The following is a 15064-nucleotide window of genomic DNA, read 5'->3' on the forward strand; positions in this document are numbered from 1 at the left end:
AGAGAATGTATTAGTATAAACCTGAAGCAGCTCAGGTTCAAAGAATATTCATCTTGATTTCATCCAAGAATATTACTCTAATTACAGTGACAGTGAGTTAGAATTTTCTTGTCCAGGATTGTTTATTTGATTGTTTATTCATTTCACAGAAGATGTGGGGCAGCTTTATCAAAAGAACTTTGAAATAAAAGTAGAAATTTAGTACCAGTGAATTGAATCAGTAAGTTATTACGATAGACTTTAGATTTGGCTTTGAACCTTCTGAGAGCAACCTGGCAAATAGGAAAAATAGGGTAAATTATATAATGCGTGTTAGGTAGGAGTAAGTACATATATTCTTTAAAGAAAAACAAAGCTGTACCTAACTCTCAGTTTTGAAGGAAATGTCTGATGAATTGTTTAATATAGAGATGCTGAGTGATAGAGTTGTCACTGTTTAAGAATTTTTTTAGTTCAAGGACTGTAATAGATCTGATAGTTATAGCAACATACAGTAATCTCCAGTGTTTACCAGAAAAGGTTGTTAATATTCAAAATGCAGGTAATTGTCTCATAACCCTATTACTTGATTCTAGGATATCATGAATTGTAAGATGCAATATTGATTTAATAATGGTGCTCAGTGGGGGAGTGGGGGGATAAGAACTGCCACATTGAGTAGTTGTACATGTTAACGTATGTGAAAAGTGAATATGTGAAAGCTAAGGAAATATGGTATATTGTAGAAAGGTGACTATCAGAGATGATTAGCATCAACAGTTAATGAAATGTTAAAAATTGTGATGTGTGGTTTCTCTGAAAAACTATATCCAAAGGGTTTTATAATTTTACATAGCTCGTGATCTATAAGATGATATTTTTTAGTGAGATAAATAGAGAACTTAAAAATCATAATTATCCAGTCAAAGAAACCCATCTTCTCAGATGCGAGGATAATAATTGGCTATGTGAACTTTGCTGTAAAATTTCAGTACAAGACGCATAGCCTGTGTGAGCATGGTTAGTGCACTCTAATGCCTTCAGAATTGCACTCTGGTGCATCTTTGAAAATAAGGAATATAAAAATAATGAGTTCTTGAAAATAAAGGCATTGCTGAAAAACAAGTTTTGATATATCTGAAATACAACATAATCAGTTGAATAATAATCTGTAATTAATTATGAATATGTTTAACTTTTGGCTTTTATATGACTATAGTAGGAAGCAAAATTCACTTCCTGAGACTTTTGTTTCTCTCTTTTTAAACTTCTTCCATTTACCCTCTCTGTTCTTTGGAGAATAACTAAACATTGACTGTTCTGTGCTTGTATCCTTACTGAGATTTTATTGTCAGAGTAGAACTACTTGTTAAATTTATACTTTGGTGTATCCTACTTAAAGGCACTTGTATTAATCGTTTTCTAACATTTGCAACAGTGACATAAATTTTTAAAATTTAGATCATAAAAATTATACAAGCCACATATATCTCTGACTGACTTTTTTTTTTTTTCTGTAGTAGAGATTAAATCTTTGCATTTGTACAACAAAAGCCAAGCTTTCGTTGGTTTGTTATATTGAGATAGTTTCTTAAGCCAGATTTTCTTGAATCATATTCTTTGGGTTTACTTTCCATTATAGACCGATATGATATGTTTAACAAATGCTTCTAACTTTTAAACTGTTTTTCCTTAGTCTTTTGTATTGATTGTGACTTTAAGGTTTTACAGTTTGAAATAGTTTTTAACCTTGTAAAACACTGATGATATATCATTTCTTTATTACCTTCCCAAATATGCCTTTTATTTTTCGTACAAGGGCTCTTGGGAATCATTCTCTCAGAGGCTTAAGCTGTGCTTTGCCTTCCATGAGAACTGAAATTATTTGGTAAGCGCTTGCTTTCTTTTTAGCTTCTAATTTTTCCCTATTTTATTTTGTACATGATATTTGTTTCAAGGTCAAAGGTTCCGTTACAGTTACTATGATGAATCCCAGGGGGAGATTTATAGATCCATTGAACATCTAGATAAAATGGTAAGTCCTTCAGGTGTGGGGTTTTACTGCTGTAAGATTTTTTTCTTTAATTTCAGATTAGTGACTCAAGATTTATTATGTTAAGGTATACAGTGGGCTGATAATTCTTTCCCTATCTTTAAATGTGCAAAATATATATTGTAATCATGTAATATTGATTATAAAATAATCCCTGTTCTATTAGTAGAGATTTCCTTCATCTTAATTTTGATTAATTATACTTTGAATAATTAGATACAGATTTTAGATACTATTTGGGGAATGTCTTGGTTTTAGGGATAATAGGATACTATTGCCATTACTTACTGTTAAGCAGAGACAACATAGTAAATTCTAAGTTTATTTTATTACTTAATTCTATTTTTTGGCCATTTGGGTTTTTCTTAAATGGAATTTGGATTTGTTTTAAATTAGAATTTTAAAACATTATTGTATTCTTTACTAGCCCAGGAATACAGTAGACATTGATCCTGCAGTCAAAACTGCAGATATTGTCAAAATCTGCAGTCAAAATATCCTGCAGATTATTGAGTCAAAACCTCAAGTTTTCCTTGAGGTAGGGTGGTCAGAGTACTTGCTTTACTATTTAGTATTTAATATTTTAGGTAATATTTAATGTTTTAGAGACATGCAGATCATTTTGGTATTGACTCATAATGGAATATTAGATCTAGCAAATATATCACTAATTTTCTCTGATCTTCAACAGATTGTTTCAATTTTCTAGTCCTCAATTTGTCATCTCTTAAGATGAGAGACTTGGAGAGACTTAGTCTCTAAATTATCTTTAAACTCTTATCAACCTTTAACTCTGTAGTCTGTTTGTGATAAGCTTTATGGATATGTTTTAATATAAGAATATTTAGTCTAAAGTAGAAAGACATTTTAGTAAGGATTTTGGATCTGAAGCTATAAGTAGATTATATTGAGTAATATTATTTTATTAAAAGCCAAATGGAATAAATGCAGTTACTCAGGAGATTTTATCATATTTAAATTTATCATGTTACTTTAAATCCGATTATAGCCTAATACTTTTGCCTTTGAAATTTTGTTTGAATTTTAATTCACTGACTTTTTTTTTTGCTTTATTATATTGTCATGTCGGTCAATTAATTCTTTTCTGGCTACTATTCTAATCTTGCTATTCTGAGGTTTAGTTCTCAGTTGCCTCAGAAAACTTTTCTGGTTCTATGTCATTTATTTTCTTCATAAAGCAAATGGTTATTGAGTGTCTACTATATTCTAATACTATATGAAGTATTGAAGATACTAAGAAGAGGAAGCATGATCTCTGATTTAATCGATCTTACAGTCTCATCATCAAGTAGACTTAGAAAAGAAACCATTACAATATAGAGACATAAGATGTTTAGGAGGCATTATGGACACACCGGTCTCCTTACTGTTGCCCAGTAATGCCATATATGTGCCCTAGCTTAGAGCTTGTGCCCTTTGCACTGGACTGTCTCTCTTACTTTATGACTGCTCAGTTTTCACCCTCCCACTGAGGCCTACTGGCACATCTTACACTCCACCCTTTCAGCATCCACAGTCCACCTTACTTTTCCTCTAAGAAACTATTTCACTTATTTATTATGTAAGGATATATGTTTTGTTTACTAATGTATCCAAAGTGCTCAGACTAGCTGTTGAAATGTAGGTAGGGGCCCAGCAAATATTTTTCAAATGATTTGAGTTGGTGAATATATTCTTTCTGTGTACATAATTAAACAAATACCCTAATTGTAATCTGAGAAAGAAATAAAAATAAAAGTAATTTATAGTAAATTAATATATGTTTATTTGATAATGTACATGCCCAGGTAGCTGTATTAGAGGAGGAGACAGTGGAGTAGTTAGATGCTTACAGAGTATTATTAATTCAACAGCTACACACAAACGTCTGTTTAAAGATGTTTATATTTGTGACTTACATCACCAAGTTGCATTGGTGAGTGAATAATTCACCAATTCTAAAATGGTGAATAACTCTTAGGAAAACTGTAAATTAAACAAGGTATAGTTTTCCCTTACTTTATATGATAGTTTATTTTTGGGAAATCTATTGTATATTAAAATCATGCAAAACTTCTTTGTGTTTGTATGTAAATGGTATTAAGAGTGTAGATAATTATAAATAGGTTTTTCTCGTATGTGGACATACGAAAGTATTAAGGGATAAGAACAGTTCTTTGTGTGTGGGACTGTCCTGTATTGCAGGACAGTCAGCATCCCTGGTTGCCACCCACTAAACCCCCCAGTAGCATCTTCTGATTATTGACACAACCCAGAAATATGCCCTGGATTGGGAAGATATCCTAAAATAGGAAATGGCAACCCACTCCAGTATTCTTGCCTGGAGAATTCCTTGGACAGAGGAGCCTGGCGGGCTATAGGCTATAGGATTGCAAAGAGTTGGACATGACGGAGCATCTGAGCACCTAGGAATATGCCCACAATTTCCCACTTGGCCCCTGAGGTAAACAGTTATTCTAAGACCTTTCTATGATGTGCTCAATCATGTCTGACTCTTTGCAGCCCTATGGACTCTAGCCTGCTAGGTTTCTCTGTCCGTGGGATTTTTCCAGGCAAGACTACTGGAATGGGTTGCCATTTCCTCCTCCAGGGGATCTTCCCTTCTAGGGAAGATCTTTCCAACCCAGGGATCGAACCTGCATTGGCAGACAGATTCCTTACTACTGAGCGATCTGGGAATCTACCATTCTAAGACCTTTTATTGTTCAGTCACTCAGTGTAAAACCTTACCCTGTTCTATTTTTCTTTTTAGTACTTATTACTGTGTGACTTTTTATTTGTTGGTGAAAACCTCCTCTATTAGATTGTAAGCTTCATGAGATCAAGATCTTTATTTTGTATCAGCCTGTTTGTGGTACTCAGTATGTATATCTGTCAGATCAATGGCTGAGTAGATGAGAGAGAGTGAGAAATTAGACTAGAGAATCTAGAACAGGCTGTTTAAAGGATATCAAATAGGAAAGTGATCAAGCAGATTGTATGTGAATAGATCGTATAGCTGTACTGCAGCAAATGGGTTGGATGGAGGCTGGAAGAGAAATGAGTAGACTAGTTTGATAATCCAAGTGAGACATGGTAATTTGGTTGGGTTGGTGATGGGGAAGAGAGGGACAGAGTGGATGTGTCCAGTGTATTTTAGAGACAAACTGATGATAAAACTTGGGGGAGAAGGAAGTGTCAAGGGTAATTCCTTCCAGAAAATACAGCAAATTAGTGAATACAACAAAAAAGAGGCAGACTCACAGATATAGGGAACAAGCTAGTGGTTACCAGTGGGGAGGAGGTGAGAGGCAACATAGGTCAGGGAGTGGGAGGTATAAACTATAGGGTGTAAGATAGGCTTATAAGGATGTATTGTACAACATGGGGAATAGAGTTAGTATTTTGTAATAATTGTATATGGGATGTAATTTATAAAAAAATCTTTTAAAAATTAAAAAGAAAAGGATGTTTCTTAATTATGTGGCTTATGCTGCTGATTATGTCTTCGTTCTGTTCACTTAGGTCAGAATCACGAGAAGATAGGACTAGTTTTTTTACAAGGTAGGGTGATCATAAATTCAAATATTATGAATATGTTATATTTGCTATAACAAATAGCAAGGCATCCAAGTGGAGATGTCAGGCAAGTAGGCATTTGGATTTTCTTTTCACCAATTATTTTTGAGTGCATTTAAAGTTCTAGGCACTGGTGAAAATAAGTCAATAAATAAGCTCATTTGATCTCACAGAAAATTTATTCTATCTGGAGGAGACACATATATATATATATTTTTTAAAGAGTTAAGGATATGGTATATAAGTTAGTTTCCAAAAGTGATGTGTGCTATGCAGAGAATACTAACAGGGTTTTGAAAAAGTGTATAAATCTAGGCTGCTTTAGATTGAATGCTTGGAAAAAGACTTCCTGAGGAGGAACATTAAATTGAGGTATAAATGATAAGAAGGAACAAACTTAAGTAGATCAGAGGGAAGAACATTCTAGACAGAACTGCCATTGTGACAGCCTTAGGGTGGGAAGAGGCTCATGTGTTAGAAGAAAGGGAAAAATGTCAGGGTTGTAGGAGTATAGGAGAGAGGGATAAGAATGATACAGCTCAGGTAAGAGAGGTGGGCAGGGAATCAGATAATGTAGGGCTTTAACTTCCAGGATAGGAAATTTATGTGAATACAGTGGCAAGTGAAATGATGGAATAATAAAAATAATTATTTTAAAGGTTGCTTTGTGGTTGTATAGAGAATGGATTCTACAAAAGAATCAGAAGTAGTAACAGTAGGCATTGGCAGGAGTTTGGGGGAGAGATGTGCTAATAATTTGAACCAGGGTGGTATTAGTGAAGATGGAAAGAAGTTCATAGATTTAAGTTCTTGTATTCAACAGGGCTTTGCTAATGGATTAACGGTATTGGTTTGGAGCTCAGAGGAGAGATCTGGAGTAAGTTTGGGAGTTTTCAACATGTAGTTGTTAATCAAAGCCAAGGCAGAGATAGGATTGTCTACTGTAGTAGTTCTCAACCCCATCTTTACAACTGAAATCTCTTGTGGAACTTTCTCAAAATAGACTTGCCCATACCTGCCCCTGGGGATCCCCTTTTAATAGTATGGAGAAAGTCCCAACAACTTAATTCCAAAACCAGCTTTGAAGGTGAGTTGGAACTAGCCTATTATGGATCCTGATCTGTTGAAATAGAACAGAATTTCCTATTCATTTTCTTTCCCTTTGTTTTCTACTCAGCTATGTAAATAATTTGTGGACTCTTACTCTGACAACATTTAATTTTGCAAATGTAAGAAGTCATCAATCAGTGAATTGATGCTTTTAGCACAAGGGAAATGTTTTCCCTAAAACATTGCTTTACCTGGTGCTCTGAAGTTACTGAACATAATAGCATCCTTTGGAATTTTCTAGAATAGAGGACATATTTAAATATTATTATTTGTTGTTCTGTGTGTATGTTGCATATTACAAACATCTATACTTAACATTTCTTTTAGCCTGCCTTCTAACTTTGTTGATTTTTAGGTTATATTAAAAGGACTAGCTTTGTTTGTCTTTCTTGATGTGTATGATTAGTTGGATAACTAGACCCTAGTTTCTTACTTTGAAGAAGAGCGAAAAGAGTCACATTTACCCATTGGCATGATTCTTGTAACTTCTGAAAATTTTTGCCTCTCCTGCTCACTTCTTAAGCTTTGAAAGTTTTAGAAATTTTTGTTCAGTAGAACCAATAAGCTTTTAGGTTGAATTCCGAATCTACCTTACTTTACATGTCCAAAATTATTGGAGGTTAGCTTTAAAAATTTTATTTAAATAGCCTGGAATAGAATTTTGGAATAAAATTGAGTATTTGCTTCATTTTAATATGCTTGAATTTAATAGTTGATATAACATTTGACTTGAACTTGATTTTTGTGGTCCATTTGTTGAAACACTTCTGTAATATATGTCTATATAATTTTTAAAGGGCTCTTAAGTGATCTTTTTTTTTATTTGCATGCTGTTAATTCAAGTTATAAATCCATTCTGGGAGTTAGAATAAATGGATGAAAATAATAAGAATGGTTAGCTCTATATATATACTCATGTATATACGATTTTATACATGTATGTATATCAATACACTCACTATTACACAGTGTGTAATAGCCAGCTCTTACACAGTGTGTTTTCCTAATTGGTTTATGTGACCAAATGGTGAATATCCTAGTATATTCCTTTTTATGAGTATCATTTTATATTGTAAATAATTTCTTTCATTTAAGAATTAATACCATAATTTCTATAAATCAATCTTTTCAGAGCAGAATATAGTAGAATACTTCTACACAAGTATTGCAAAAATGTTAGCAATTCTGAATTGTAATTATACCTTTGGAAAGTTTGATAGAGTGAAAAGATTATTTTTAAGTAAGAAATTATAAAATTATAGGTTTTTTTTTTTGAAAGTTATGTTAAGTTTTGGTGGCTTTTTTGTTATCAGAAAAGTCTTTTTAAATGTAGTTAATAAAGTGTTAGAAAATAAAGTTTTTAGGCTCCAAAATCAAAAGAAAAATTGCTGATTTTTGATGGGAGAAATTTTATGTCTAGCATTTGGATATCTTGGAAATTAATTATGTGAAGAAAACACATAAGGAAAGAAAAATATATAGGAAAACAAGCTGAATCTTTCAAATGTTGTAGTTTGGAAGAAAAAACTAACTAGTTGTAACATGTAGATTCTGAAAGCCTTACAATATTACTAACTACTGGCCATGTTTTTTGGTAATTAGTATGTTGCAATTTCAGTTTGTATAGTGACCAAAGCAGAGCACATTTTAAGATGTTGATTTCTGTGAACCTTTTAGATTACATACATGAAACAGCAGCCACATTTATACATATTTTATATATATTTGATTGTAGGTTCTTTTTCCGTACTGCTTTTGATGTAGACCAGTGTTTCCTTATGACTATTGGCATTTATGATTTGGCAAAGAGAATCTGAACGTGTCATTGTAGTCATCTTTTTATCTTCTTTTCCTTCCAGATTTATAATAGTCACTTTATTTATTTATTTTGAACTTCTAACTTCTTTTCTTCTTGTTAGTCTTTTGAAAGTGAAATTGTTCATATTTGTCCCCTCACACTTCTTTCTCTTGAACTTAGCCTGATCATTTCTTTAGTAGTTGCTTCTAGTTTTACAATATCTTCCTTAAGGTAGCTATTTATTAGTACATTTGTTCTTAGCACTGCTGTGTTTAGAGTGTTTTTTTCCCCCTCTAAAATTTCTTTCATTATAAGATTTTATCTTGGTACATCTTAAAGAAACGAAAATATTTCCTTTTCCTACCTCATCTTCCTAAATGTGTACCCATCTCTCCAACATAAATATGTATCCTTATTTTAAAAAATAAGGCCACAGGCTTAATGATATGATAATATAGTTTTAGTTATGTGTTAATAATTGAAAGATACGGTTCAGTTCTTATTTCTCAAAGACTTCTAAAAATGTTTTGCTACTCTTTTTGGTGTTTGTTTCTTTAGAGGGAGATTATTTATAGGTAATAGTATTTAAAATTAAGTAAAATTTAAGTAATTTATTATATATAGGTAGACTTTTAAAAAGGGGAAGGCCTCTTAGAGTCCTGAAATTGCAGCTCTGCTAGGTAGCTGCCTGTTGAGTTTAGGATGACCATGTAGGCTTTGACATTACAAACTTTCACTGATTCCTGGGAAAGTCAGCACAACGATAGATTCCCTTCGCTTTTCTTCCCTTCAAGGTAAGAAGTTAGCTTTCAGTCGGAGGATTTCTTGCCAAAACTGCTAAATTCCTCAGAAACCCGTATGGTCATTGTGATGGATAGGCTATTGGTGTTTATAATGTCTTTTTGTATCTTAGAGCTGAATGGGTAGTGACCCACTTCACTACTTCCTATTAGATTAAGTTCTTAATCACATTAGATTAAGTTCAAATTCTCAATATACCAGGCCCTAACAAGCTTTCCATCACCTGGACATTAGATTTACTGATCATCTCTTCCAGTATTTTAAGAAATAGAAGAGTTCTTTAGGCATATTTGGGGAGCACTTTTATTTTTCATCTTTTTGGAATTTGGGCAGTAGCATCAAACTAGCATTTTTTATCTTTGAATTTTGGTAATAGTAATTTTAAAATTGTTAGAATCAAAACATAAATATATACAGAAGCGTATTTGTCACTGTTCTGTGTTAATTAGTGGGTGTTCCATTTTGCAGTTTTACTGATCATTTTTGTTGTTTTTGCATACTTTATGAATTTTCTAATTGGAGAGGTTCACTCATGAGCAATGCCTTAATTTTTCTCTCTATCCCTTACTTGTAAAAAGGCATACCTCTTAACTGTTGTATTTGTCAGAGAATTGAATATAATAAAATTGATTCTTGCCCTGGTAGGTATATAACGCACTTCAGGGAATTAAAATTTTAAATTTAATCTCTTAACTTCCATTACCTCAATTTTTTGCTTTCTGTTTTGTAATTTAACTATTGTATCTTCATTTTGAACACTTTATTTAGTAGTGTCTTCTTTACATTATAATTTTATATTTTCTCTGTGAAATTTCTTGGCCACTTTGAATTCTTTGTCTTCTACAAATATGATCATTAGTTTTCTCTTTTAATTATTCATGTTAATATATATAAATGTGATATATTTATTCACAGTGTGCTTTGAGATTTTAATATTAAGGTACACATTGTACCTTTAATGTTACATAATTTATTACAAAGTGGAATTTGATTTAGGGTAAGCTGTCCTTGACTTCATCCAGGAGCTTTGAAAATTCTAAGATGTATACAACTTGTAGCTATGTGCAAGTATTAAAGATTTATTGATATTTCTCATTATTCTGTATGAAGCAGAGTAAGTAAATGAGAAGGAGCCTAGGATTAGAAATTTAGAGACAAACTTTTAACCTTTTTAATGTATAGTTTCTTCATCTTTAGGGAGTTATACCTTGATTATTCGTATTTATGGAAGAGATTTATAACTCCATCTCTCTATTATTATTTGGTTTAGAAACATATTGAGTGATTTTCTGTGTACAAAAATCATAATACTAATCATTTATCTTAGGTTTAACTTTTAAATTAGTTCATATTTCTCTCTAGGAGGATGTTGACCTGGAAGCCTCCTAGTTGACAGGAGAAAACCAACTTAGCATTAAACACTGGTTGTGGATAAATTTGAGAGTGGCTAATTGATGTGCAAGAAGTTGGAAGTTGACTACACACACATAGGCTTATCTTTCAGATATATTTGTAGAAAAATATGATAATGTTTATGAAAAACTTGGATATTCTCAAGAAAGATTCTTTATAAAATTAAATTTTGATTTAAATGTTGCCACTGCAATATTTGTACTATGTCACTTGCTAATTGCTATCATTTTCCAGATGAGTGTTCATCTGATTATCATAGATCCTTTTACATTGTGCTTGTTAAAATATGTTGAAATACAATTAAAAAACACACAGTTTATGTCACTTGATTCATTAGTTAAACCACAATTTACATTTCTCCCAGAGGATATTAATCCAGTTATTGAACATAAGTATAAAGTATTTTACCTGGGTAAGAAAATAAGGTCAGGTAGTCAGTAAATGGATGAGTTTAGAATCATTGGTTTATTTGCTTGATTCAGATGAGTTAAAGTTGCTCTATGTCAATGTATTATGAACACATTTGAAGGCATTTGCAGAATACAGAATTAAGTGTAAACAAATTTCCAAATCATAGTGATTGTTTCAATAGTAGTCTAAAAAATTTTGATTCTCAGTTAAAAATTTGAAAACAAAGCATTCTAGTTAATAAGAGAGAGAGGACTTTTATTTTTTCAGCTTGTTTATAAAAACCTATTTTGCTTAAGCTTTTATCAGTCTGTTATGAGCTTTAAATTGATTAAAAATATATTAACTCTTTTCTTAGTTTGTGGTCTCATTTATCACATACCTAAATAATTACTGATAATTAAAATGCCTTACACACTGTTGATATTTAAGTATATGTAATGGAAATAGTAAAATTATAATCGGCTCTTGATTATTTATGTCAGTGGTATGAGTAATATAATGGACATGAGAAAAATAACCATATATCAAATCTAATTTTAGATTTTGTATGAAAATTTTCACAACAGGTTTACTTGTATAAATCTTGTGTGTACACACACACATATGAAAAATATAAAATCCTGAAATGTTTGAGGATTTGTGAGCTGAGTGACAACTGGGGAAGGTGGTGTAGAAACATCCCAGGAGGTTAGAGAAAACTAAACTGGGGATTAAATGTTTTTGTTAATAAAATGTGTATATTGTTGAGAGTTGACTATAATAAGATTACCTTGGGTGAATGAGTGAAGTATTAACTTCACTAAGTAATGTGTTTTCTTTATTGAAAAATTATGATCATTAGCTTTAAGTAGCTGTTTTGAAATGTAATTAAATTTAATTAGGAAATAATAAGTTGTCCTTTTTTCTTTCATTCTTTTTTTTTTTTTTTTTTAGGGTATGAGTATTATAGAACAATTAGATCCTGTATCTTTTAGCAATTACTTGAAGAAATACCATAATACTATATGTGGAAGACATCCCATTGGGGTGTTATTAAATGTGAGTATCCTTAGGAAGCCTTGGTTTTTTTTTTTTTTTTTTTAAAGAAAACATTTAATCTTACTAGGTTTCAGAATATCTTAATTGATACCATCTGTGACAGCTTATTAGCTTTAGTTTTAGGTATATGTAGTCAGTTTTCTTTCTAGTACCTTTAAGATAATTTAAATTTTATTGTTTTGGTTATTTGAGGTTATTTATCACTGTATGACTGGCCAAGATTTTCTTTTAAATACAGAGTTTTTTAGAGTTGAAACCCATTTTTTTCTCCTTGACTCTTAGCCAGTTCCAGTATGCTTTTTACAAATATAAACCAAAGTAAGCTTTCAAGAGATATGGTCTTTCTAATTTTGGGGTTTTGCTTAGTGTTCTTGACTCCATAAAAAGTAAATGGAAGATTCTGTGCTTGAGTTTTAGATATTGATAATTTAATAAAGCAAGACAAATGGTTTGTTTTTTCTTCTTATAATGGAGACAGTAGTATTTCATTTAAAGACTGGTAAAGAGGCAGAAGTTTTTGGTTAGCTGGATTTTCTAAAGAGATAATAACATTAATTTTTTCCCTAATAAGACTGGACTTGGAAGAAAATGTGAGACTCAAAAAGAAGAAAATGTGTACTCAGGAATGGGAAGAGGAAGGAATAATGGGTTCATTGTTTGGAGAGGCAGAGAAATAATGGAATTGGTAATGTAGTCTAGAATAGTCTAGACTACTTAGGAACCTAAAGGTCTAGTGTTACTGTACTGTAATTTGAAAGATAGTACATTGTGGATTTTTAGGAAAGGCCTCCTCTTAAGCAGTATTGACTCTTAAGAGCCTGTTAAGGGCTTAAATTGATCTCTGAAATTTAAACAAGACTAATCTATACTAATTTACTAAAGTTTGAATTGGGTCAAATAAAACTTCAAAGTAAAAATTTTTTTTTTTTTCAAAGTAAAATTTTAGTAAAATAAATGATGAACCAATTTACAGTTAGATTAAATTCCTGGTATACCTCTTAGATTTGGTACTTAATTTATATACGTTTAAAATTTAATCAATGTCAGACAAAGAAAAGAGTCTTTAACATTTCAAGACAAAAGTGGCCAAGGTTTGGTTTAGCGAATGGAGAGAAAGATACTATGCTTTAAAATTTTTTTATTTTTTAAGTGGCTTTATTAAATACAGGGAGAGAGAGAGTGGAAGATGACTGGTATTTATCAAGAAGCTAGATTAGGATATGTTCTTTGAGAGAATGAAATAAAGAATTCTTTCTTTTTCCTATTTAAATGAGGTGATGAGAAATCCAAGAAACGTAGAATGGGAGGGATCTAGGCTTCGTTTGTAAAGTGAACAAAGTTAAGCTACCAGTGTGTTTAGAGAGTGCTCACTTTTTTATGTGATGTCTGTCATAACCAGTTTTTTTCTTTTCCTAGGCTATCACAGAGCTGCAGAAGAATGGAATGAATATGAGTTTTTCCTTTTTGAATTATGCCCAGTCCAGCCAGTGTAGAAACTGGCAAGACAGTTCAGTGAGTTATGCAGCTGGAGCACTCACGGTTCACTGAAGCTCTGAATCCTCAGGAATGCCATCTGCACATACTCACACTCTGTCCAGGGTCCCAGCCTAACCCTTACCAAGATACTGGTCCTGGTTTGGGGGGATTCTGAAACCTCAAACTAATAGAACTTTCTTCTCTTCTTTTCTAGTAGGTGTAGTCCTTCCTTAATTTCAACTCATTAAAAAAAATGCTTTATAGTTTAGAGCAGTGGAAGGAACGCTGGCATCAAAATATTTTGATCAAAAAAAAAACAGGCAATGTAAAGGCACAGTTGTGGCAGTCAGTTTTTTGAAAGTAACTTGTAAAGCATTTACCATATCCTAATTTGCACTCTTTGCAGACTTGTGCACATATACTCTGCTTTCAGAATAGTTTTGCAAATTGTACACAAACAAACAAAAAGGGTGGAAGCTTTTTAATAAAGAAGTTGCATTTATAAATGATCTGTAATAGAATATAAAATTCTCCAGTTATAGTCAATTACTACCCATATTGTACAACAGATACCTTCTATTTTAGTTGCTAATAAAGGGCTACACAACTCGAAATAGTCTGATTTAAACTTATTGCTCTGTGGTACATATAAAAATTGTTTTTTATTAGTTCATTTCTGAATTTTTATGTTAAAAGTGGTAAACTTTAGTTCTTATGTAAAAGTATGTTAGGATGTATTTTTATATTTTACATATTTATGTGATTTTTTTATCACAGATAATAGAGTCATATTTTAAAGTTTTTAAAATTACATACAGTTTGCATTTTTATGTGTGACATCACTTTGTGTCATTACTATATTATAATACAATATAAATTCAAGATTGGTAAAGAACACAGATGTAGTTCCGTAATTCTCAGATAGTGTTTGATAGGCAGTAGTCTGCAAATGAGGAAACAGTGAAGAATGTTCTTAGTGTTTCTCAAATCATTGCAGACCATACACTGCTGCTATGCTTTTTTAGTGCTCCAAGCAATTTGACTGTCTTACTTGAATTTTTAGCAAGAAGTCATTAATAATAACAGAAAACCACTGGATTTTCTTATAGTTCTGCAGTGTTTTTTGTCATGATTTTTGGTGCGGCTCTTCCAACTAAAATAATGGTATGGTGTTGTATTTCTTTAGCCTAGATCAATCCTAGTCACTTTGGCAAAAAAAAAATGTAACTCAATTAGTTAATTATTGGCCATGATGTATGTACTAGATTATACCTATTTTAATATAACACTGGGTATTTATATCACATTGGAGAGCATTTATATCTTCAATGTTATGCCAGAATAGCACAATTTTTAGATGCCTTGCACCAATTTTATTTAAAGATTTGCATTTCTTACTTACTAAA

The 15064-nt window shown here is 31.8% G+C and overlaps 1 protein-coding gene across 6 annotated transcripts in view; it reads left to right on the forward strand.

The window, feature by feature from the left end:
• Positions 1 to 14272, forward strand: part of MEMO1 (mediator of cell motility 1) — a 117175-nt gene extending 102903 nt beyond the window's left edge. For 5 of the 6 annotated variants that reach the window (XM_043918310.1, XM_043918307.1, XM_043918309.1 and 2 more), the window contains 3 exons: positions 1938 to 2014; positions 12078 to 12182; positions 13599 to 14272. In XM_043918310.1, coding sequence (XP_043774245.1) covers positions 1938 to 2014; positions 12078 to 12182; positions 13599 to 13730 — 314 coding nt within the window. In that variant the 3' untranslated portion in view covers positions 13731 to 14272. Of the gene's footprint in view, positions 1 to 1937; positions 2016 to 12077; positions 12183 to 13598 lie in introns of those variants that run through there. The other variant, XR_006343619.1, reaches the window with a different exon arrangement.
• Positions 14273 to 15064: the final 792 nt, after the last annotated feature.

The sequence above is a fragment of the Cervus elaphus genome, chromosome 11 (genome assembly GCF_910594005.1).
Source record: "Cervus elaphus chromosome 11, mCerEla1.1, whole genome shotgun sequence".
Classification (NCBI taxonomy): domain Eukaryota; kingdom Metazoa; phylum Chordata; class Mammalia; order Artiodactyla; family Cervidae; genus Cervus; species Cervus elaphus.